We start from the raw sequence: 26,926 nt of genomic DNA, 5'->3' as shown, positions 1-26,926 counted from the left end.
GTCGTTACAAATGCCGGGGTTGTCGTCCTAGCCGTTATACCTGAATAGCAACAACAAGCTTAGTTTATAATTTTCTTATAATGGCTGAACAAGGGAATTTCAAAAATCCTCTCTTAATTTTTCCATGAAAATGGAGATACTGTTTTTTTTCTGTTTAGCTCTTATACATGTTTGCACAGATAATCATAGCCTCTTCCTGTTACCTAGGCAAGACTAAAAAATCATCGTTCAGCGTCTCCCTTACTAAAATCAGCTGCAAACTTTTATGAATAATATATGTTGTAAACAAGCGTCGTAATTCCGCCTTGTTTGTCACGGCTGCCAGTTGAGTTGTTGTTGCTGACTTCCAACACTTCATTTTTTTTTTACTTATTTGCAGATTAACCAATATTTTGTGCTTATAAATCTGCATTTCTCCTCTGGTCGCTCAGTCACTGACGAAATATAGTTGATACTATAGCTGAAACGTCTGACCGTTTCCAAAACCATATTCAGTTCCTATTGCATCTCTAAAAATCCAGTCTTTATTACCAATGTTCAGGAATAGGACTTGTCGAATATAGAAAAGTAAGGTTTGCCGTACCTTGTGCTGACGACCCTGGGACCGATTGTAGGACTGCAAAGATTGTCGTTATTAGTTGCAAGTTCCCCGGCAGGTTTTTCCATACACGTTTGGTCTTCATTTTCCTACAATCCAAAGATGCACATATAATAAATGTCTGCCTAGGTTTCTGCTGTAGTCGTGTGGAATGATAAATATTCTCACATTAAAGTTTCCTGTAGCTGATGACGTGCTGACTTTGTTGTAAAATTACATCTATAGCAATACGTAACATTGACATCTATAGCAGTACGTAGCACTGGCATCTATAGCAGTACGTAGCACTGGCATCTATAGCAGTACGTAGCACTGGCATCTATAGCAGTACGTAGCACTGGCATCTATAGCAGTACGTAGCATTGGCATCTATAGCAGTACGTAGCACAGCATCTATGGCAGTACGTTACACTGACATCTATAGCAGTACGTAAAAATTACATCTGTAGCAGTACGTAGCACTGGCATCTATAGCAGTACGTTGCACTGACATCTATAGCAGTACGTAGCACAGCATCTATCACGCTGCATCTATAGCAGTACGTAAAAATTACATCTGTAGCAGTACGTAGCACTGGCATCTATAGCAGTACGTTGCACTGACATCTATAGCAGTACGTAGCACAGCATCTATCACGCTGCCATCTATAGCAGTACGTTGCACTGACATCTATAGCAGTACGTAGCACAGCATCTATCACGCTGCATCTATAGCAGTACGTTGCACTGACATATATAGCAGTACGTAGCACAGCATCTATCACGCTGCATCTATAACAGTACCTAGCACTGACATATATAGCAGTACGTAGCACTGACATCTATAGCAGTACGTAGCACTGGCATCTATCACGCTGCATCTATAGCAGTACCTAGCACTGACATCCATAGCAGTACCTAGCACTGACATCTATAGCAGTACGTAGCACTGGCATCTATCACGCTGCATCTATAGCAGTACCTAGCAATGACATCTATAGCAGTAAGTCGCACTGACATCTATAGCAGTACGTAAAAATGACATCTTTAGCAGTACGTAGCACAGACATCTATAGCAGTACGTTACACTGACGTCTATAGCAGTACGTAAAAATTGCATCTGTAGCAGTACGTAGCACTGACATCTATAGCAGTTCGTTACACTGACGTCTATAGCAGTACGTCGCACTGGTATCTATAGCAGTACGTAGCACTTACATCTGTAGCAGTACGTAGCACTGGTATCTATAGCAGTACGTAGCACTGACATCTATAGCAGTACGTAACACTGGCATCTACAGCAGTACGTAGCACTGACATCTATAGCAGTTCGTAGCACTGGCATATAGCAGTACGTAACACTGGCATCTATAACAGTAAGTAACACTGACATTTATAGCAGTACGTAGCACTGACGTCTAGTGCAGTACGTAGCACTCGCATGTATTGCACAGACATCTATTGTAATAACACCGTTTTTACTGCGGCTAGTAGCAGAAGTACTCCCGATATTTCCTAGATTGTTAAAAAATCAGCTTGTATAATATCGTTTGGTGTTAAGTAGGCCATTTTTTTTCCTGACATGCAAAGAGAGGCATCATGAATGATTCCAATGGAAGTGTGTTGTAAACTCTTAAACTCTTTGTCGGAAAAACTTAAAACACTTAACGAGAAATTTTATGTACATTTGATTATAATATAAACGCTTGTAGTAGTGAAAAGTGGACTGCAATGCATCCGATGGTAGTTAAGAAATATTCAAGTGTTTTGATATTCCGCGTTTTGGACATGCTAGGGTCATAAATTTTAGATGATAGGTAGCTCTTGTGCTCGAAAAGAAGTCACGTGAGTTTGGGCCCCCTAGCAGCTTGTTCTGAAAATGCAAGACGGTTTCTTTAAAAATCTTCGAGAGAGGATTACTAAGAAACTGGTTGAGTGATCGTCGTGATTTCCGGTATGTAGGTAGGTGAAGTGATGCTTGGCATTACTAAAATAAAATTTAAAATCTAGATCTAATTTGCATAATAATGAGAAAATTCTATAAATCTGTTGTGTTTGATTCAGGGCTATGAAACACTTGTGACATATATAAATGAAAACCCAATTTGCATAATTATTGTGAAATTGCTACAACGCTATAGTGGCAACTGTAGGGAATTTAATACTTGCCATAATTAGATGTTCAGTGAACGTGAACATCACTAAACATAATTTATTCATATCAGGACCTCATTTGCACAATTTATGAGCTAGCTAAGCTACTAATACTACTAATGAACAGTTATACGGTTCGCTACCAAATGTAACTTCAGTAGTCAAATGTCGACGACTAAGCTTGGCCGGTCATGTAATACGTAGTGAAGAACCAGCCAGTAGGCTTCTACTCTGGAACCCTGATACCTGTAAGAGAAGAGTTGGACGCCCAAACATAACAGTTAAGAAACCTATTGAAACTGAAACTGGCTTGGAGGGACATGAACTTTTCTCAGTGATGTATGACAGACAGTTGTGGCGAACTAACTTTGTATGCTCCACCTCTACGGAGGATGAATGATGATGATGATGATGAAGCTAGAATGGCTTTTTTCCTAGGATAATCTTGTTATTGGGTGGAGAATATGATCATTTGATATTAATATATTCAAATAATTTCAAGAGTTTCGCTAATGAGCAGGATTGTAAATTAAAGCCATTTACAGGTGCCCATCCCCATGCATTAATGATACAAAAACACTAAACATGTCATGGAGGTATGAGATCGCCGAACTCTAGTTTTTACTCTAATCGAGATATCCGCACAATGTAAAAGTCTGCTTATTCGTGTACACAAGGAATGTCCTTAATTGGTGTACTTTACTAAGGAATTTTAAAGACAGGTCATGTCCTTGGGTGTACTAAGTCGCGCAGCGCCGGTCTTATAGCTCAGGGCTGTGAAAAAAACCGGTTCTTTGGGGCTGTTATCTGTACCTGACGATGTCAGGGCCCCAGTGTGTGTACTATGTTTACATTCTCCTGTACGTTTCACATATTTTGTTGCAGTGTTGTTTACGGTGTGGGAGGGCAACCTGTATTGCCTTCATTTCTCTTCTATTTTCTAATAAAGCAGTAAATTCAATTAATACTAATGGACTTCCATACTAATGGAGATCTAAATAAACAACAACAAATTAACTTATTCTCCTTGTGTGTGTGTGGGGGGGGGCAACAACTACAAACTATCATTACCGAGAATCGAAGTCAGATTTGTCCCACGATAAGACAGCTGAGGGCTTAAAAAAGACATGCAAAACTATCTGAAAAGTACCCTTTAGTTTGAAATTGGGCGATCGTACGAATAACGCTACGTCCATCGTATGATAGTTCAGGTAGCATTTCTAGGTCAGTCGTAACTCTAAATGCCCTATAATGCCTTCTAGTCAGGCTAATAATAATGACAATATCTCTTGAAGGCCAAACTTTACATTTTGAATATCGAAGAAGTCCTTCAATCGAAAGACCGGCCTCCCAACAAAGACTGCGACCCAAGGCAAGCATTCACCCCGCAAGCCAGCCAGAAATATAAGCAAGAACTGACAGCTAGAAGGCCAGTAGGCAAGAGGGATAGACGGACAGCCAACCAGTCAGAAAGACAGACATTTAGACAAAAACGTCTCCAAAAAGGTCTACCTTTGTATTCGGAATATCGATGAAGTCCTGTAATCTTCAGCGAGGTCTACAGGTCAGCCATCCACTCTGGATAACAGTTTCCCAGTAGACAGAACGCAGATCTTAGTTTAAGTTAGTTACGCTGCACTGGTGGTAGAGTTTGCAATATGTGATCAAATCCTAGACGTACAAAGAATAAGTACCCGCCTTGAAGCCCCAGGCCATGGATGACCTTGCAACACCCCTGCCTGATTTAGGTAACCTGTGTTGTACAACGGTGAATCTTTTAGTATAATAGAAGACTTATGTTTTTGAATATATGTAACTAGTCTGCAGCATTTAAAGGCCGGTAGGCCATTGATGAAAATATCCACTTATAAAATAAGCACGCACTAGTTTGGGGGTCTTCAGAGGATGTCGTCCATAGAATTAAGTCGGCGTGGCCTTATTATCCGTAACAACAGAGCCAGTGTGTGTGCACGTGCGTTAAGGAGAGTGCCAGTGTGTGTACACGTGCGTTAAGGAGCGGTGCAGTTATGCCGCCAGCAATGTGTCCTTGATCCGCGCACTTTTTAACGGGGTCCTTTACCTGTGGTGCAAATACTGTCAGAGCTCGAGTTTGTTAATATATCTACTAACTATGAACATATTTTAATACTCTAGGATTGTTGCTCTTCGACTGATATACTTGTTCTTGTCGCCTTTTCACTTCTTTAGGCCACACCGACTTAATTTTATGGATAACATCCCCTGAAGGCCCCCAAGCAAGTGCGCGCGGGCGAATAAAATAAAAGTCCGACCAAAATGAAAATGCTACTTAGAACTACAGGAATACAAAGCTGTTATTGTGAATTGCGACAGTACACGCATTACATATAACGACGTATACGACCTGCAGGCACATGCTGTTTTTTTTTTGCTGTATTTATGAATCGGCACTGTTAGTTTGTACTAGATAAGATCTTGACTTGTTAAGCTTCGGCAGCCTCCAGAGTTCCCACCGTCTCCGTATTGTCGCTAACTGCCATATGCATAGACTACCCAGGCCTACAGTCAGGCCAGAGTCTCGAAGGACGTGATTTTTTTAGAACAGGCGAAAATCAACGCGCGCGTGGATGTCATCCATAAAATTAAGTCGGTGTGGCCTTACTGAGACGTATCACGACTCTCAATCAACAACACCACCATAGCCTTTTTACATTCACCAAGAAGGTCCAATTTTCGGTAGCGTTCGTGTGTCTGATCGCCAGTCTATCCGTGTGTGTGTATGTGTGTTTGTGTATGTGTGTGTGCGTGTGTACCAAAGAAGAAATGTCATAAAACAATACAGGCTACCAGAACAATTTTACATCCTTGATGAAGTTATAAAGTGTGTTTTCTACATGTCTGTTTTTATAAATAATATCATATTCAAGTTAAAGGGCATAGAAATATACTTAATGGGCTAACCTGACCATGCATGCATCGCCAAACAAAGAAACAATATTGGATCGTCCCTAATGTACTGTTAAGGTCCTGCACTGCACTGTCCCTGAACCACACTTCACAGCGCTTTTGAAGCATGTGATTTGAAAAACAGGCGTCCTGCCAGCCTGAAAACAGCCTAACGCCAAGTTTCCGTCAAAAAGAAAGCCCCGGAGGTTGCAAATAACTTTCCAGGCAAGCCAGGTCAAGGGAAACCAGTCCGCAGACTGTCAACAACATGGAGCCGGCGGGGCAGGTCGTCCTGTTAGCGGTCAGCCTGGCCTTTGTTAACCCAGTCACCGCGGGTATGTTGACATATTATTTACTTGCATATCAATCAATAGTTTATGCTTTAAAAACCTGCATTTCTCCCCTGGTCTCTCAGTCACTGACGAAAACTAGTGGATACTAGCTGAAACGTCTGAGGTTTTCAAAACCATATCCAGTTGCTTGAGTAACTGCTTTTTGGCGTATCATATTACCTGGATGTCTAGTCTTCATCGACGTTAACATATTATGTATTATGTTACTGTAAGAAATGTGTATTCATGTATAAAATCATATCTTTTGCCCTGTTTTGTATAAATCTATAACTATAGGAAACACAAAACACCCGAAAATGATACTAGACTTTGAATTTCTGAACTACATGGAAATTGAGGATGCTTAAAAAGTTTACGTTCGCTTGCTTATCTTTCTTATCATGCACGGCTTGTTCTTACGGCCTTTAAAGTTACATAACTGCAGACTTCGTTTAACCACAGATGTTAAAACAGGCGTTTTAGCTCCGTTATGTGGCTTCCAAGAAATGGGACAAAGAGTAAACTAGAATTCCACGATCTCATACCTTCGCCAAAAGATGATAATCTTTATGACTGACAGTGAATATTATTCCTCCTGATTATGCAAATAGGATCCTTATTTGCATTAATTACATCAGTTGATCATATTCTCCACGAGACTTATCTTAACAAAGAAATCCATTCTATTATTTCCCCATAAATTATGCAATTAAGGTCATTATTTGAATAAGTTATCTTTAATGATGTTCACCTTCACTTAACTTTCAAATACCCCAAGTATGAAATTCCAGGCAGTTACCACTATGGAATTATGGAACATTTTCTCATTAATTATGCAAATTAAATGTTCATTTACATAATCAATATCTGCCTGTGTTTCTCTTGTTCTCTTGTTACATATGTCACAAGCTTGAATAGTCCTATTATGTAATGCAGCATTATTAATAGAATTCCCTCATAAATCATGCAAATTGCATCCGGATTTGCAAAATTGTCGTATAGTTTTGTCAAGAGTCACTCAAGCTACCTACATACAAAAATCACGATGATCTGTGAACAGGTTCTTGAGTTATCCTCTTTTGAATATTTTTAGATAAACGCCTCTGCATTTTTTGAGCAAGCCGCTAGGGGGCCCAAACCTACGTCACTTCTTTCCCAGCACAAGACCTACATACCATCCAAATTTTGCGACCCTAGCATGTCCAGATCATGAGATATCAAAACCGGAAGTTCAGCTGCAGTACCATAACAAGCCACCAGGGGACCCAAAATCAATTCATTTTGAGGTCTTATCAAGACCTACCTACCTACCTACCAAGTATGAAGACAATCCATTTGAGCCTTCTTGAGTTATCATGTTTACAGACAGACACACACGCGAACGCCTCTGAATACATAACCTTCTTGGCGAAGGTGATTATCAGTGGCGACAAGCCATGAATTACACGCACGAAAAACAAGCACATAGGGACCGTGCGGTAGTTTTGGGATTGGGGTAGAAATCGGTATGGAGATTGTGGTCAATCAACTTTTTGACCTTGAAGCAAGTGGGCTATATACAAATGGCCTGGGGGGAGGTCCATGCCGAAAATAAACCCTCAATTAAAGAAACGTCTAGAATCCATAACGAGCCTTTGACTTGAATTCATCGTGGTCGATCTATGCATCGCTGAGAAACATTGTTTAGACTAATAATTGTTGAAAGACATAACATCCTCTAAATTTGTAAAATTAAAAATTTTTAAATTAGTAAGATATGTACGCAGTCAAGTCACTCAGACCTAACATTCATGTATAACTTTTCTGCTAAGTAGGGAGTAATCGCCTTCGCGCTAAAATCATAATGATATCAAAGTGCAACACAAATTATACTAGAATATGCAGTGATGTTCCTATATTTTAGATGGTGGGGTGGGTAGGGGTGAAATTAGCGACCAGTAAAGAACCCGTTACTTCGGAACCCTTGCTACATAACAGCCACGAATGTTTTTCCCAACAATCTAGAAGTTTCTACCGTGAAAATATTCTCACCTGCACTATTGTAGACTGTTGCGCAGTTAGTGCATGTTACATCCTAATCTAACCCAACTCTGCAACCGAAATGACAAACGATGGACTTTTTCTGGAAAACTGGTTTATCTTCATTCTATGCACTCTCTATATCCCTGGATAAGCCTATAAGCGCACCTTGTGACTACTAGTATGTACATTGTGTGAACATCAAACATTTCCAGCTCTAGTCACAAATGTAGAGCCATTAGTTTACGCCATGAGGCAATTGGGACGTTTATTTAGCTTACGTACAGGCTTCCGATATAATTTGGCTGTTATGTGACAGGAAATCCTGTCGGCGATCTTTGAGGACCTGCAGTGGGGGGGGGGGTCCCCGACAACGCTCTACGCTACATTATGAGAGCCGGCTACGTAAATATTAGCGATTACGCTTTACGATAAATTCCAAGGGGCTACAACGCATTACTTAGAATTTAAACGTGAATTATGCTCTACACAAAATGCGTCAATTACGTTCTACGTTGAATAAGAGTGATCTGTATGCGCCCTACGTAGAATTAAAACGGCCGATTACGTTCTACGAAAAACGCCATGCAGGCCCCATGTTTATTTCAAAGTGTTTAAACCATTCGGCAGTGCGGGAGGTTCGGACATTGTTGACCGGTGGTTGGCTGGTGTCCAGGAGTAGATCAGCAGTATTCTGGGCGTGTTGCATGCGGAGGGATGGGGTCAAATTTGACTTCAAATTTAACCCAAGATAGCTAATTAGTTGCAACGTTTAAGTATAAATCTATCCCTTAGAAATCAATGTATTATTTGCCATATTTCAAATGGCTTGCGGACAAAGAGCAACTTTAATACATTACCAGAAAATCTGTTCGAGACTGACCCCTAGCTAGATTGGGGTGGGGTGGGTAACTTGCACGTACGGAGGGGCGAAGGCCAGCGCGGCTTTCACGTTTGCTCTGTCTTGTATCCAAGTCACTCCGTGAGGTGAATTGTGATTCAAGGCACATAGTGATTGCAGAGGCGTCAAAAATTCGATATACAACAGAACCGTGAAATGTTGCCTTTTTCGCCAAATGTTCCTATTCTGGAGAATTTTACAGCAGTTAAAATCGTGTAATAATACTGAAAACTCTCAGTTAAATGCACTCAATACCCCCCCCCCCGTCAATGGTATTGGTCCAGAAAGCGTGCCAACTCGACCTTCGAATGGTAGCATCAAATAAGTTTGCAATTCATGCCACGTCTGTCGGCTTTGTCTCAAAACAGGTGATGCGTTGAGACATTTTCGTGTTTTCTGACACCCTAACTTCTCTTACAGTCCCTTATTATAAGCTTGTAAAACACTTTTAAATATTTGCCCGTTTCTTGAAGTATTGCAACAGTTAGTAAGGCCTAGGAAAAAAGTTGCGTTTCTTAATTAAGTCCTGAAAAGGTAGGGCCTGTAGCAACCTATTTTTGAACCTTGGTAGTCCAGTGTGCTACCGGAATTTTAAGAATGCCCCCCCCCCCACGAAATCATGCCCACTGTATCCAGCAGATGCTTTTTTAATTTAAGGTATTAATGGCTATTGCATGTACCAGTATAAGTTAACTAAAGGCTGTTAGATATATTGTCAAAGGCTTATGTATGTAACATTTCAACCTAAAATTCTGATGGGCAACCTAATTTTTGCCAACCTGGTTTAAAAAAGTATTTTGTACACTGGTAATATCTATACAGGGGTTTGACTAAGCAGCTGGAGCTAGAAATGGTTGAAAAGCTCGAAAAAATGCTTCTTTATGTCCCTTGCACGGGTCCATCCCCCAAACCATAGTCAGGGGTCGGCAGGTTTTTCAAGGGTCGTTCGGTGTGGTATAGCTACTTTTTTGCGTTCTGGTGCCCTGTTTTATTGGCTTTTTCTGCCAAAGTCCTCAACAGCGCAGCCATTGTGAAAGGATCAGACGCCGCTTTCCTTCTTACGGCGTTTGCCTTTGCTTCCAGCAACATACCGCGGTTGGCCTGCCCCGACTCCGCACGTTCTAGCCGCTCGGTGCGCTCCTAAACCGCGTAATGAAAATTCCTGCAGAGTAAAAGGACACAACGGTCGAGTGTAACCAGATGAATCTGAACCGAAATGAACCTGATGCGTTGATTTACCGTCATGACAATCTTTATAAAGTCTTCACTTGCATAATTTGCTGCATTACCAAGGTCAGTCATCCGGAGACACAAATTTGAAATTGTCTTGACATTCGTCTTCCTACGGCTTATCAACATATCACAATCCATAAAGGCGTCCAGAAGTTATGATGGACACAGAGATGCAGGAACACATACATACACTCACACACACACACACAGAGAGACACAGACAGACACACACACACACAGACATACAGATATACAGAAAGACAGACACAGACAGACAGACACACACACACACACAGATACACCAAAAACAATACCTCCATTTTTCATGGAGGAAATAAACAAACCCGTCTCATATTGCATGTAACAAATGCTGTTTTCCCTGCAGAAATAAATGTTGGTCTCAACAAAAAGGCCTCACAGAGCAGTTTGCTGAGATCGGAATATCCTGCGGAACGAGCTGTGGACGGAAACACAGGAACCATTCTGTACCCTCTAAAGGAATGCACACACACGGACCTGGAGTACGAGCCGTGGTGGAAGGTTGATCTTGGAGACACTTACGTCATCAGTCACGTGACAGTCATTAACCGTGGAGACTGCTGTGGTGAGTAGATAGGAAACAGTTGGTTAATTATTATCAGTTTATATCTTTATGACTTTATGACAAAGGGTGGTATGTTACGCCGAAAGGCGGTTATACCGGCTAAAAAAACAGGCGTACATAATAACAATATGTTATATATGGTAATACATAAAAATCACATTTACTAACTTAAAGCTAAAAACACATTTACTCGGATGTATGGTTTTTTTTAATCAGTAGTGAACTTACAATGTTATTCATTTGTTGTTTTAACAGTTCAAATAGCGCAATACTACAACTTTAAAAGTATACGCTATCCTCCGACAATTTTTTGAGACCCCATACACATACCGTTTATAGTAACTAGTAACTAATGGTGACCACCGTTATATACTAACTAATAAGCCAAGAGGCTATCTTCACATCCTAGGATGTGACCGTCATTAGTAACTCAGTTCCTTACTAAGGAAGTTAACGGCCGGACAGTGTTGCACACGCAGTTATATGGGTAATCAGGAGTAAATTTCTTGGCCGAGGTCACCCGGTAGATGACCTCTAGTAGGTGTAATGGCCTGACTCGGACATTTTTTACTAGTATTCAGGATGAACATAAACACCAAGGCTGCTGCCACGAGATGTTTGTAATACTGTTAACGGAGTATTATTATAGCTTAGTTAAAGTACATGTACTTTCATGAGACCATCGACTGATGCGAAACAACGACGGGCAGATTGCATTTCGACTTTTTGGATGGATGTTTGTTTGACCCGATCCCTCGTCTTTTCGCCAACAAATCACGTCCAACTTTGATAAGGCATGTTATAAATTATATTAGGTAGGTATTTCTTGCCTGTTTTCACTGTATATATCGCCGTAGTTTTGAACATCTCAATATTATTTTATTTCTAAGCAGATTCTGTGGCGTAAGCGAGTCAATATTCCATATATTGCCCGGCTGTTATCCAAGCAGATGTTTGGGGGAGGGGGGGAGGCAGTATCAAATTGGTCAATCTGGGGAAATGGTTACAGACTGGTCAATTTAATACTTGGGGATTATCCATTGACCTCCTGCTTGGCTGGCCCATGATGCGATGGTTTAAACTAAGACACTTACAGGAGACCAATGAATAAATATTATGTAAAAAAAGGCATCCAATACTAGTATTGCCTCGTTTTTCCCACAGAATCTACTTGCAGGTTAAAGATTATTTTGTTTTCAACTTATAATTGCCGTACAAAATTATATCAGATTTGGCATAATTTGATGGTTTAGATTAGAATGTGAGAATGGCAAATTTATATTGACCTGTTAGCAGAGATAATGACTCGGATGTTGTTAGTTAACATTAATGTCAATACCACAAAAGAAAGATCAGTTATCCAGATGATGACACTAATTACATGTAACAAGTTACATGCTACATATCCTAAATCATAGTTCATACATGCATTCATTACCATATCTCTAGTAACAATATCAGTTTGAAAGTAACTTCAGTTTATCCAATCTATCGTGCTTGGGGCAGGCTGTCTTCGGGGCTCTAATAGTTTTCCCCCTGTCCAGCTCAACAGACCGCCCGGTATATTTGAATCATATGCCGCACACCAGGAGTTGATCCGCCCCTCCACAATCGAGCTTCAGCAGACCTGAAGAAAACCCGCCCAGCCACCTGGATACCAGGTTAGTGTGAAAGACTTTGTTGGTACTAGTTCTGTGGAATCATGTGGACCAGACCAGGTAGCGGATTCCGACTACCTTAGCTAGTTCTGCTTGTCAAATATGGTATCGGTATAGCAGCGGGATTTCCGCCCTTCAGCGTGTGCACACTACCTATAGCTAATTATAACTCAGCTTCTTCTGTCCAATTGCTAATTAGTAATTGCCAAAAAAAAAAGAAAGTTAGCTCATTATTGAACCTTAGCCACCAAATTCCATCCACATTTAAAAAAAAAGAAAGAAAATTGCAGAACCCACTCGAAAAACATATGTTTGTCTTCCACCGACTTCAAAAAGAACTCAAACATAACTACATGTTGTATTATAAGATTCATACCCCATTAATATACCTAGGCTATGTACTATAGTATGCGTACTAGTAACCGGTTGAAGTCAGTAAGGTTTAAAACCCCATGCTCTGTACACTTGGGACGACCTCAGCTCCCCTATTCTATCTCCAGAGAAGAACGTCGCCTGGTCAATATGTAAACCTTTACTGCAGATTTTTCTTGCAGCACATTGTTTCTGATATAATTACACACCTTTCTAATCTTGGTCAAGCAAGAAGACAATTGCCCTGTAGTACCTGTTGACTTTATGCAGCTGGATTTCCTAGACCTAGTCTTTTGTCCCATTCTCCTTGAATATAGCCTTGAGTTTCCCAATGTATGAATCCACCACCCACACAATCTCCACCACACACACACATATACCACTGACTGTACATACTGACACACACACACATACTACTGTACACACACGTGTGCGCGCACACACACACACACATACCATTGTAATGTACACACACACACATACTACTGTACATACACAGACACACATACTGTACACACACACACATACTAGTACGTTATACTGCTGTACACACACACACACACACTTCTGTACATATACACACACACACTACTGTACACACACACACACACACACACACTTTACATATACACACACACACACACACTACTGTACACACACACACACACACAATACTGTACACACACACACACACACACACACACACACACACACACACACACACACACACACACACACACATATACTACTGTACATACGAACACACACACATACTACTGTACACACACACACACACACACATACTACTGTACACACACACACACACACACACACACACACACATACTACTGTACATATGAACACACACACATACTACTATACACACACACACATGCTTACTTGCTTGGGGTGTAGGGGGCTCTGGGTAGAGGCTTTCTCCTTCCTACCTTGGCTGCCTGTCACACACACATACTACTGTACAGACACAAACTACTGCACACACACACACACACACACACACACACACACATACTACTGTACACACACACACACACACACACGCACACACATACATTGTACTACTGCACATACACACACACATATACTACTGTACAGACACACACTACTGCACACACACACACACACACACACATATATACAGGGTACAGACAGGTCATATTATTTGGATTACATTCAGTCATGTCTAGAGTGCTAATGGAATATAAATATGTACTTAAGTGTAAATAAACTAGATCAACATTTAAGACAGCATAGTATACGTATGAATCTGCTGCATAACTAAATCACCAGCTTAAAATTAAGTATAGAAATCCCGTACAGACCTTCTCTAGTCTGCTACAGAGCAACATTGTAGCAAGGTTTGTCGGCAAATGTAAGGTTTTTCTCACAAATTGCTGAAATTGTGGGTGTACTGGGCAATGTTTTGCTTATTTAACGGTCAACCCTGATTTTGACTGTAGTGGTATCTGCCAAAGGTTTTATTTATAATAATAAATGGTTTTTATTGTCCAAACAGTACCCATGCAGTCGCAGCCTTACGGCTGAATTGATGCAGGGTATCACACAATAATCAATACAAATCACAACAATTACAACATTCAAATAATACAAATGATACACACAGTCGCAAGGGTCTGTGCGGCTGCCATTCGGCGCCACAAGATGACCTCAATACGACTTTCCCCAACCGAAGTTAGGTACCCATTCACACCTGGGTGGAGTGAGGAAATTCGTGTAAAGTGCCTTTCCCAAGGGCACAACGTCGGGGCGCATGTTCAGACATGTACAGGGGGCTCGTCACTGAATGACATCCAGTAAATTTCTAGCGGGGACCAATCAGAGGGCTGCTGAATAATTTGAATAATTTATCAAGGCCCACAGACGCGGTTCTTTCACTTGTAAAGTAGCCAATTACCACCGAGCCGGTGGCACACGATGGGCGAAAACGTGTATTTCACACCCATTGTACGTCGACATAAAGCGCTTATACATTACAAACAGAATTTTCGTAGGACTGCCATTACTTTAGTTTGCAGCATGTGTATTGAGAACGAGTATCTTCATAATTCTGCTGGCTGTTTGTAGAAGAACGGCACAAAAAACAGTTTTCAATACCAACACGACTTAGCAGATAACACGTAATAAAGACCACTTTTTACGCAGATTGTAGCACTACGTAATGTTACACAAACTAACAGTAGATGTTTTAAGGAATTCACAGAAATGACAATGATAGATAATGTAACGCATATACATTATACAGCACAAAATAAAGAGTAACAGTAATGTAGTCGTCTTTGGCCGGGTATGGCAAGTTATAGTACGTACATGTATCGGTTCAATATAATCTTTAACGGGTAAGTTGACAGCAACAAGCAAGATGCATAGGTTCTACTACTTTTGTAGCTCACTTGCGTCTAGATTTGGGACGAACCCATGTTACTTTTTCGCCGCAGTTTTTCATGTAGTGGTTACTTCGACAGCCTTTCCGCTGACGCAAACATACTAGTTTGAGGTTCCACAGTTCTTACAACGTTAGCGCTTGAAGTGGTGTTTTCCAAGTTTGTTGGTCTGGTGTTGTCTTTGTTGGCTTGTTGTCTGTCATTTTCCTCCATTTTTATGTTTGGCGGCCCGTCTTCGATGGGTTGGGTTTGCTTCACAAATCTAGGCTTCGCTAAGATCCGTTCCTTCCCGTGCGTAGTGGTCTCTCCATTAGCGCTGGTGCAGCCACATTTGAATGTGTAAAACTTAATGTCTACAGTCCCGTTTTGATTCGTTCATCAAAGTAGATTTTACTAAGGTATGACTTTACTAACTGATTGTGGAAGTACTAGTACTTAGTACTGATGTAAACAAGAAACAATATACGCGCTCTGGTTGAGTTCATGGCATTTACATGAAACAAGGTGCTAATAGCCACTAGTCGGTGACGCGTCAGCAGCCCCATGATTGGTCCCCGCTAGAAATCTACTGGATGTCATATAGTGTACACGTACCAGGTACGACTCGGAATCGAACCCGGGTCTACCGGTTCACAGTCTATTGTTCTAACCACTACACCACCCGACGCCACCTTTATTTGTTGCATATCTAGGAAGATCATGCTGATAAATTGTTGCACTTAAATTTCCTTACTCCTATACAGAGAGAGGGGAGTAAATGAAGGCTACTGTTACACATTTACAATTATCACATCAGTGTTTGCAAAATCTTCACCACGGGTCATGGAAAAGCATCAGATTCAGACATACTTTTGTAACTGTTCTTCAATTTGCTTATTCTAATGTGCTGATTGATGTAAACATAATTCATGGACCATCAAGTGATCATTAGTTACTAGGTTTTTTGATCACTATATATCATCTCCTTGCATGACAGAATTATTACATGTGCATTATATTATTATTACTCTGTTTTATTTGTAGAAACTAAAACTCATGATTAGCCCCACTGTCTGAAATCTTTGATTTTCATATTCAAAACATGTATGTATGTCTGCATGTCAGTCATTGAAGTAGGCAAGTGAAAAAATACAATGAAACAGGCCTAGCCTATATATCTTAGTTTTCTTACAATAGTACTTGTACCATAGGAGCAACGGAGTCAACATACTAGACTAGTTTGTATTTAAACCAGCCAGGGTCACTGTAAGCCAGGAAGTTTTTTTTGTTTTTTTTTGCACAAGAATTGACAGTACTGGTATCTTAAGTAATTATGTTTGTTCAGGTTGATTTTGATGCCAGGTTTATGTTTAACTCTAAGTACAAGAAGCTTGAAGCTGGTGCATGATTTGACATTCTTCCCTCTTCCTGTCACAGGTGCCAGACGTCAACATACAGCTGAACTGTGGATACCAGAAAGCAGACCACACTGGGCCACCTCAAAGTCCTGGCTAGCTTCTCAAAGCTCAGTTCCTGGTAGGAACTGAGCTTTGAGAAAACAATGGCAATGAAAATTTGTGGAAACAAATGCAATTTATAGTACTGTCACAGGTGTGAATTATTGTCTTATGACTACTGTATGTGATCACATATTATTTCCCAAGAACTACTGATACTTGTAACCTTAAGCCAGCATTTTCATTGTCAGTTTTTGTATGAATATGAACAGATTAAGAAGTTCTTCAGTAATTCATACGTACATGTGTTGAGGTGCCTTCTCATAGTTATTGTTATTATATTCAATTATAGAAACATGTTTCGTTCCACCGAGATAGATAACATAACTACAAAAATTATATAACATTCTGAATTAAGATGAACTAGTGTTTATTCCATCCATAATTGATAACGGTAGCTATTTGTGCAAACTTCTCTGATTGAAAAGTGCCTCATGCAGGTTCATGAGTTTTCTCGGAGAACACTACATTCCCTACTGCATGCATGTTTTGTGGACTCAATGTGTGGCTTGTGCCACAGAAAGTTGCCCTTCTGTACGTCACTGACCCCTATGCTGTGAAAAAATCTGGTGAGAACCCTGTATTCTACTTGGAAAAACCATATGAAGCAATAGGATTGAGGAGAATGGTGAACATTGTAACAATGCTTTGAACATGCATGTACCTGTACCAATGAGGGAAATTTTACTGCATTACATGTGTACATGAAGGATTTCAAAGCTTGAATTGAAAAATCACTTTGCAGTTTATTCCCCTAATGTGAAAAAAATTGATTGAAAATCACTTGTAGCCCAGGTGCTGAGTGGTCATTGTGTGAATTATGTTGGTATCAGATTAACCATTCAGTGAAGAAGTTCCTAATCTTTTTAGGAATGGCCACATTGCAGGAACAAAGTTGAGCTACTGTAGAATCAGTCAAGTCAGGTTTAAGTCAAAGTAGTTTGGAGTATTTGTTCAGTCTTATGACTCCAGTACATGATGATGACCCTGTGGATTATTGATATGTGTAGCATTACGAGAAAGGTAGCTGAAAACACTGGTTTCACTGTCATGTGTGTCAATAAAATCACACAAATCTTGCTTTTCAGATGTTGTGTTGTGTTGAGTGTGTATTTTCCTAGTTATAATATGATATAAAATGAGAAACGTTGTATATGAACACAAAAGATCATTTCATGAATTACAGATGAACTAGAGTTTATTCACAATAGATAATAGTAGTTATTTGTACAAGTTTCCCTGAGGCAAAGAGGGTCTGTTACACTGACTGAACAAGGTACTGACTTTAAGTAGAAGCTGAAACCTTTCCATAAAGTCTCTTATCATTGGTTCACGCCTATCAGCATTCATTTTAGTGCAAATTTATCATTTCTGAAAGTCAACAAAATAACAGCGTATTATCCTGTACACCCAAAAGTCTTACGAACTCGTGTAACACTTAAATAACGGTTAGTGTAGTCAATATAGGCAACTGAGGGGTTGATGAGCTATAATGATTTCACAAATTACACGTTTGTCTTCTCTCACCGAAATATGACGTAGATCTGTGATATTCCATGATTTTAGCATATCGATTCAGAACGAATAATCCAATTAAATGCTTGGCGAGATAAAGAGTATCACCTAATAGTATATGTGCTCTGTGCGACCTTGAGCGTTCACGAGAGGAGGCGTCCAAAATACAGACGATTACGATAATTTGCACCGCATGTAAGCGTTTTTCTTTCTTAAACGAATACCTCACGTCGTATGTAATTCTATAGATTTATACAAGGCAAGGCTAATATACTTATCTAGCTGTCAAGTTAATAGACAGGCTTTTCTTTTATATCCCTTGTGAAGATACAAGGTATACACGGCATGCGAAGTGGCATGAGAAGTACGATTTTATCTCTAGATGGTTAAATGATAGTAACTCCACAATGAATTATGGTTCCGATAAGAGAATTTGGCTATCGGCTATCAAAGCATTTACAAATCAGTCCCCAGAATTTGAAAGAAATCCGTGGAGTTCTAAGCGCGCTATGACCGCCGATATGTTGCGGTTTCCTTGTGCAAGAAGACGTCCTCCCAACATTACAATTCTAGGACCGCGTCGCACCACCTTGGTCGCACAGAAGTGCGCTTTCATTCATAAAACGAGTAGGGTCTTGTCACCGGGACAGAACTCTCACAATACCAGGCTGATGTGCTGATCTAGCTGTGCTGTCAATAAAACTGCTAATTATGCCTTGTGAAAATACAATCTTCAATTGAGATGACATGTGAACTGTGATATATGAAGTAGTTATGGAAGTTAATCTCCAAAAGCTTTAAAGATAGTTAACTCAAAAATAAATTGTGATATTGGCATGGGATTTTGGGCATGGGGTGGGAACTCATTTGAAAATTAGTCACTCAACTTTGAAAGAAATGCGTTGAAGTCTTAGCGAAATATAACTCCCAGACCTCCTGGCAAGGAGGCGTCGTCCCAACATTGCGTTCCTCATAGACGATTTTAGGATCGCATCTCACAGAAGTGCGTTTCCCTTCATAAATTGATAAGGATCTTGTATATCCGGTTTAAACTTAAACAATACCAGGCTGATATACTGTCCTGGCTGTGGTATTAATAAATTTGCTCTTCCTTCATCTTTTGTGAGAATATAGACCATTCACCTGTCTCTAGTTCTAGGGGCGCGAAGTAGTAAAACGCGTTCCTACCAAGAATTCTTTAGAGCCAAATAGATCACTTTACAATCAACACAGGTACACCATATTTTAGACACGAATAGACTACGATACTCATTCATTCATTCTTTATTTCAGGTAAAAAACCCATATAACATGTACAATACATCGTTAAAATAATACAAAAACACTACAGACATACAAGTAAAACAGGAAGAAACCTAAAAGCATAACAAATGGTAGGTCTTCCGAAAGAATGAATTCCTGTAGAAGGCTTCGGAATGAATTAAGCGACAGATTGTTGCGTTATTGGAGGAAAATAACCTTTTTAGAAAAGAATAACAAATTCTCCTCCTCCTGGTTTCAAAAGTGTCAATATAGTTACAGACAAACATTTCACTCGCGCTGCAACGCCGAGGCAGATTCATTATGATTCTAAAACAATTGTTATAAGCCACTCTGTACTTATACAAAACACCAGAGCTTACAGAGCTCCATAGCTGAGCGCCATATAGCTGGGCGCAATACGTCATAAACAGGTGTCTCTTAACAGATGGAGAGCAACAGAAAAATTTGCGGTTGATACTGTTTGCACGACTATAAAGACTCTTCAGCATAGCAAGTACACAATCATCGTCACTTAATGTGGTGTTTAGATGTATACCCAAATAGACAAATGAGTTTACGTACTTCAGGTTGGTACCGTATAGACTTACAGGTGGCAATGGAAGCTGAAGTGGCAAACGAGTACATGGGAAATACATACAGAAAGTCTTATTAGTATTAAACAATATGTCATTACCATGGCCAACCACTTCACAAATCCCAACCAATCTCTGTAGAGATTTAATGCTAGGGCAAATCAGACATAAGTCGTCGGCATAAAACAGGTGGTTGGTGATGGACCCACCTACATAACAGCCCACCTTGGCATTGTTTAAGCTTACACTCAAATCATCTATGTATACATTAAAAAGATATGGGGACAGTAAACTACCCTGTCGTACTCCGTTAGTAACGGAGAAGCTCGGTGAAAGGACTGTACCCCATCTCACAAACATTCTTTGATTCGTATACCAGGAAACCAAGAATCGAACTAGATATAGCGGAACATTTCTGTCGATCAACTTTCTAAACAGTGTCCAATGGTTTACGCGATCAAAGGCCTTAGAGGCATCCATAAAGCACACAAAGACAGGGGACCCTAAGCCCCTGTAGTACTCGATAATTTGCTTTAACATAAAAACACACATGTCAGTCCCATGTTTAGGTTTAAAGCCAAATTGAGAATCAGACGTCAGAAGAAAAGGCTTCAGACGATTAAGCAGGAGTGCCTCTAGGACTTTCGATAATGCCGAAGTGATCGCAATTGGTCTAAAATTGTCAGTACAAGAGATGTTACCAGATTTGTTTTTTACGACGGGAACAATATAACTTTGAACAAAGTAACTTTGACCGTAACCCAAACCGTTCGTTAGTAATTAGACGAAAACCCGTTACAACTCCCCCATGCGATTTTGGTTCAAAGTGCAGCAAATAAATATTGGGAGAATTCAGGACAATTCCGCAACAAAATTGACTGATAATCACGTAAGACACCCATTATTGGTTAATCTTACTCGAATCGAATTAATCGAATTTTGCTATTTCATTGTTTGATATATTGCAAACAGTGTGTACAAAATTGCAATAAAGTTCATGGTACCTTCTGTGCAAGGATATGATACTTGAACTAATGAAAACTGCTGCCATTTATATTTAGTCATAAAAGATAACACAGGCCTTCAGAAAGGCTTGCCTTCAGAAAGGTTTGCCTTCAGAAAGGTTAATGTACAATTCAAGGTTAATTATCAAAGTATACAAGAATACCTTTTATACAAATTACACATCATTTGTGGTATGCTAGGTAAACAGTACATGTGTATTGTATATACAATATACCATCAACATTACCAGAAAGTGGTCAGGTCATTTTACCTAAAAATCAGCTGACATGCCTACATATGTCAAATGTGTTATCTTATCAACACTTTTTTTAAAACTAAATAATAGCCTTCTTTCCAGTTGGGCAAGATAGCTGACTAGTTACAGTGGTGCCTGCTTTCCTCTGTTCTCACTGCCCTGAGAGCAAGTCTTGTGCAGAAATCTTGTTGAAGCAAGCTTAAGTGCTTGATGACTTTGACTGTTCTTTTCTCATAGCTCTGCTTTCTTATTTGGCACAAAGCTTCATTTTCAATGCTTTCCTCAAAGGCGAAGTCCTCCCGGCACTCCTTGATGGCCCTGGAGAAAAATAGAATGTACATGTCTATTTACAGTTGCTAAGAATTAGCAACAAAATTCACAACAAGTGTGAAGAATTAGCAAACTAGTATACTAGTATTCTAATATTTACATAATTGAAGGCATTTGATAATCAAGAAAACTTGAGTATACTAGTATTCTAATTTTTAGATAATGAATCATTATACAAAATAAGTGATTTACCACTAGAATGACAGTTTGCTACCAGGCTACATGTATAACTTATAAATTATTTGCCAAACCTGTTTACTTACAGCTTACAGCTACCAGCACTGTACCTGTATGTCTGCCCTCCCCCTTCGCCCTTCACATGACAGGCAGAATGTTATTCAAAGTGCATATTGTGAAAATTTCATAGTGTATTCGAAATATTCGGGCCCATTTGATTCTAATCTGAATGTAATCAGAGCTGTTTTCAATGCTGTTAGAATGCAGTACATGTAAGAATCTCAATACCACCTGTTTGAGAACTGTTTGTGTTTCTGGATATTCTTAAAATTATCACTGGTTTCAAAATTTTTACATTTATGCTCATTCTTACATGTATGCCCAGCCTGACTGAGTGGAGACTGGATACAAGGCTATATTGAACAGTGAATTTTAACTGTAGCAGTATTAATCCATTTGAAATATCAGTGCCTTACCTGGTACCGAGATAGAAGGGCAGTACAAATATTTCCTGTTCGGTGCACAATTCACCTGCATCTGCACTCACTGGTACTACTAGTAGTTTTATATAAAAGTGTAGGCATATGTGGATTTTTATTTGCTGCATTGACTTTCACATTGTATTACTTTTAAGTTCAAAAGAAATCCTGGCAATTATTTCCAGTTTTCTGTGTAATCTATATAATTCCTATGTTCTGGGTGACAGTGAGTGGTACAGGTAAAATGTGTCTGGTGCAGGTAATTTTCAAAGTTAATGTAGCTTACTGGGGCAAAGAAAACTACTAGAAGCCCAGTTTAAGTTCCTTGTACATCAGCATGTGAAGCGGTTCCATTGGGACTCCTTCTGGTTCCCCAGTATTGCATGCTGCGACTCTCAATCCTACCCGCTGCCATTTCCTCTGCTTCGGCGTACTACAATACAATACAAAAATTGACAGAAACAAATATACATTATGTCATATGTCAAATATACATATGCGCATGGTAAATACATGTAGGTACGTATCAATTTACACATCATGACATTTCAGTAACTCCAAAACTACCTTTATCAGGGTCAGTTACTGATACATCAGCCTGGTAAGTGCCATACATATAATAGCCTAGGTTGTAGATCTTTTTTAAAACATCCACAATGCTTTTTCTTGCTTTGATTGATGAACTCTTGAATACAGTGAATTGTGTTTCAATGTATTAGTATATTACAGTAAAAAAAAAAAAACTTGCTTTCCCTTTTTGTAGGCTAATAGTATAACTTTGGATAACACCACAACACAGTACCAATTTGATGAGGATAGTTATGGAAGTAAAATATGCTTGATGGGGGATGATAATGAGTGGTGAGAAATGACTTTATCATTTCCCTTTAATTAATAACTAGGGAGTGACAACTCTGTTTAGCATAAACAGAATGAGGGTCAAAGAAACATGAAATAAAATGCAACTCATTAATCTGTTTATGACAAAATACATGAATTTTGAATTTAAAAAAAAACATTAAATGTTCTATTTTCTATTTAGATACATGTGTATAGGGAAATAGTAACCCATAATCAAACTAATGCTGTCTTAGTGACATGTATGGTCAATGATGTAATGTCCTTCATAATATGATACCAAGCTCATTCATGATACTACATCTAGTCAAGTTACAGTGTAACGTATATATTACTAGTATACATGTACTAGTAGTTTGATGCTGCCCAATACTATCCAAGCAGAGGTTTGGGTTTTGGGGGTATTTTAGCGTGTTTTCAAACTTTGGTGGGGAAAAAAATTCAGTGCAAAAGAGAAACCCCGTTAAAAAAGCCTAAAAACACGCTAGAAATACCCCCCCAAAACCCAAACCTCTGCTTGGAGAGTAGCTGCCCAACCCCATTCTGGAATGGAATCACCCGGGCGCGCGTACATTTGAATGCCGCTCCCACCCCCAATACACATACAGACACACACATACGTATACGTATATACCATTACCAAATCAAATGTATTACATAGGCAGTTGATATTTGACTACTGAAATCTTCTTTTGGCTGCTAGCCACATATCCATACATATTCACTGGCTATTTGCGAAGAAGAGAAAACAGTCCAGTCGTGCCTCAACGCAACGCGGATTTAGCACTTATTAAAACAACAGGGACTGAGAGTCCAGTGAGCTAGTGACTAACCTGCAGAATATGTAGCCTATCAAATGGTCCAGGAATTGGTCCAGGTCAGAGTAGAGATGAAGAGAAAATATAAATCGCCAGGCCGTCCCGTCTGTCGTCCATTTCAGCCAAGCCGGCAACCAACCGCAAGTCTAGTCTCGCATTATCTCGCGACGGATTTTACAACTCTCGCGAGGACTACACCCGACCGTTTATTTTCTATAGTAAAGCAGTGAGGTTACTAATAACGGTCACATCCTAGGAGGTGAAGAGAGCCTCTTAGCTTATTAGTTACTATATAACGGTGGTCACCGTTAGTAAGTAGTTACTATATATGGTATGTGTATCGGCTGTTTTTGAACAAAAAAGGGTTCTAAATGTCTAAAAAAATTAGTTTTTTAGACATTACACAACACCAGTTCTAAAAAGGTAGAAATACACCTCTTACAGGAGAACGACTGCGAAACTTCATGTTACGAGTCGGTCCTTATGAGGACTTCCGTGAAAATACACCATGTGGTGACATTTACTCGGAAATTCCATCGGAAGGAGAGACTATCGACGTGCGGTGTGAGGAGCCCATCTCAGGGAGGTGGGTGTCTGTCCAGCTGATCGGCCGGGAGGACTACCTGTCTCTGTGTGAGGTACAGGTGTTTTCAGGAACAGGTAGGATGATAGCACTTTTTGGTAGATGGTCAGGTCTCATTAACTTTTATATTGCCCCAGCAGAGTCCCAAATATAAACTGTCCCGAGGTGAGGATGAACTGTATTGATGTGAGGATAAAAGTATTGAATGACTTTATCTTTAAGTCAACTTAATTTTGCTTATTGTTCACTCCCAGGTACACAATAATTGCAAAGTAGACAGAAAATTCAGGGGAACATTTCAAAATTCCGGGGAAAGTTCCAGATCCAAAAGCCTGATAAACAATTAAAGAAGGGCAAACATTCTGATGTTTATCATTTTTTGTATTGTCCCAAAAAAAGTCCAAAGGTATCTTTTTTCATTTGTCCAAGCCAAAATTTGAGTAGAATGTGGCCAATGGGCCACATTTAATTTCGATCACTAATGTTGCTAAGTATTTATAATTGCCACAAATGCTTACAATCTTACAGTCATTGAGTAACAAATATGAGTAGGTAGTTTATTTTAGTCAATTAGATATTGTACTGAAATATCAAAAGTTCAGCAAAGTTTCCAGTGCGACCCAGTCAGCCTTTTTTTAAATGAGTCAAATTTATCAGAAAGATTACCATTGCGCAAAAACATATTAATTAGATACTTCCAATAATTTCACGCGAGGCTGATTAAGAAAATAAGTAGTTTTTTTCTATATTTTCAAACTGTAAAAATTATATGTTTTAGTTATCATAAGATCCAGCTGTGTCGATATCTGTTGATGTTTCAGACCAACCAGTCGCTCCTTCCATCACACATCCTCCAGTAGACACAACAGGTGTTGATGGTGACGTCATCACTCTGTTTTGTGAGGCAAATATGAAGCTCAACATCCTATGGCAAAAGGGCGGAAGGACAATCATCCCAGGTGCCCGGAACAGATATGACGTCATAGAGTATCATAATGGACGAGCGTCTGCGCTGAGAATAGACCCCCTGCGAAGCCCACGTGATAATGACACATTTACGTGCAGAGCGGAAAGCGTCAACGACGGGTCTGTAGTAGAGGCTAGTGCGGCAATCAACATATTAACAGGTCAGAATAGGCTGAGAAGTTTAAGTTTATGTCATATACATGTATTATGGATAATGACATAATTAATGGATGGAATGTAATGTTTAACCACATCCAACATAAACTTTACAGTAAAGTACTTAGCACCTGCATAAAACAACCTTTATGTTTAAGCCTACTATACATAACGTGGATTAACTTCATCTACTATAATTAACCTTTCACAGAGGGCAGTCTACCAGCTGGCTTCCCTGATATAACCTGGCAACCTCAACTGAAAGCAGTAGAGAAAGGCCGCCCGACGGTTCTCGTGTGCAGTGCAAGTGGAGACCCTGCACCTGACATCACCTGGTTGAAAGATATGGTCCCAGTAGACATGACAGACGATCGGATAAAGCTTTTGAGCTCAGGTGTGTATTGCAAAGAAAAGAGTCATGCAGTGTTTTTTTTTCCTTTTTTTCCTAAAATTGTCTGAAAAGTCCATACCTTTTGTGGCAACAATGCAAACAACAATGGCAACATCACCAGCGTTAAAATTATGCTAAGTAGGTTACACATTATTATGTGATGTGTCTTCATGACGCGGGTTAAATCTTGTAAATGTGATCACAAGATGGAACTGCACATTGGTGTCGTTTTTCAGGTTCTCTTCAAATCAACAGTACCCGTGAGGAAGATGAAGGCACATACGAGTGTGTGGCTACCAACAGCCTGGGCACGCGCTACTCTTACAAAGCCAACCTATATGTTCGGGGTAAGTTTGATTTATTGAAATTGCAACAGTGCAATACACCCGGAACAGAGGCAGCTGTTGCTGGTGTTGTCCCGCACATAGAAACGAATACTGGACAGACAATACTCATTTTCAATTGAGTCTAGTGGGGAAAGTCGTGTAAAGTGCCTTTCCCAAGGGCACAAGATTGGTGGCATATCAGGACTCGAACCCAGAACCTCTTGATTCCGAGTCGCGCACGCTGCCGTTGCGCCACACGACCCCACGACGGGGTAAGTTTGGAAGAATAACGGTATATCTCGCAGTGACGTACTTTACATGGCAGAACATAGAGAAAGAGATGATGTGTGATTTATGAAGCCTGTAGATACAATGCCATTCTAATATTACTCGGATACTATTGGTAGACGTATAATTGATCTGTTGATGTCATTTGTGTTGCCCTGTTTTTCTACAGCTGTTCTTAGTGCACAAAAATAATTCATTATGGCTTGGATTCAGTATGTGATGATACGT

General features: G+C 39.8%; 1 protein-coding gene and 1 long non-coding RNA gene across 2 annotated transcripts in view; both read left to right on the top strand.

The window, feature by feature from the left end:
- Positions 1-5,862: 5,862 nt before the first annotated feature.
- Positions 5,863-26,926, top strand: part of LOC109474365 (hemicentin-1-like) — a 35,722-nt gene continuing 14,658 nt past the window's right edge. The window contains exons 1-6 of the mRNA XM_019774657.1: positions 5,863-5,991; positions 10,527-10,745; positions 24,433-24,648; positions 25,393-25,698; positions 25,905-26,087; positions 26,321-26,431. Of these exons, the coding sequence (XP_019630216.1) occupies positions 5,925-5,991; positions 10,527-10,745; positions 24,433-24,648; positions 25,393-25,698; positions 25,905-26,087; positions 26,321-26,431 (1,102 nt within the window). The 5' untranslated portion in view covers positions 5,863-5,924. The remainder of the gene's footprint in view (positions 5,992-10,526; positions 10,746-24,432; positions 24,649-25,392; positions 25,699-25,904; positions 26,088-26,320; positions 26,432-26,926) is intronic.
- Positions 11,885-17,248, top strand: LOC109474370. Its single transcript, XR_002140476.1, has 2 exons — positions 11,885-12,406; positions 16,615-17,248. It is a non-coding gene; the product is annotated as an uncharacterized LOC109474370 (long non-coding RNA).

This window comes from Branchiostoma belcheri, unplaced genomic scaffold (genome assembly GCF_001625305.1).
Source record: "Branchiostoma belcheri isolate BF01 breed outbred unplaced genomic scaffold, Haploidv18h27 scaffold304, whole genome shotgun sequence".
NCBI lineage: Eukaryota > Metazoa > Chordata > Leptocardii > Amphioxiformes > Branchiostomatidae > Branchiostoma > Branchiostoma belcheri.
This window is presented reverse-complemented; position numbering and strand designations above follow the sequence as displayed.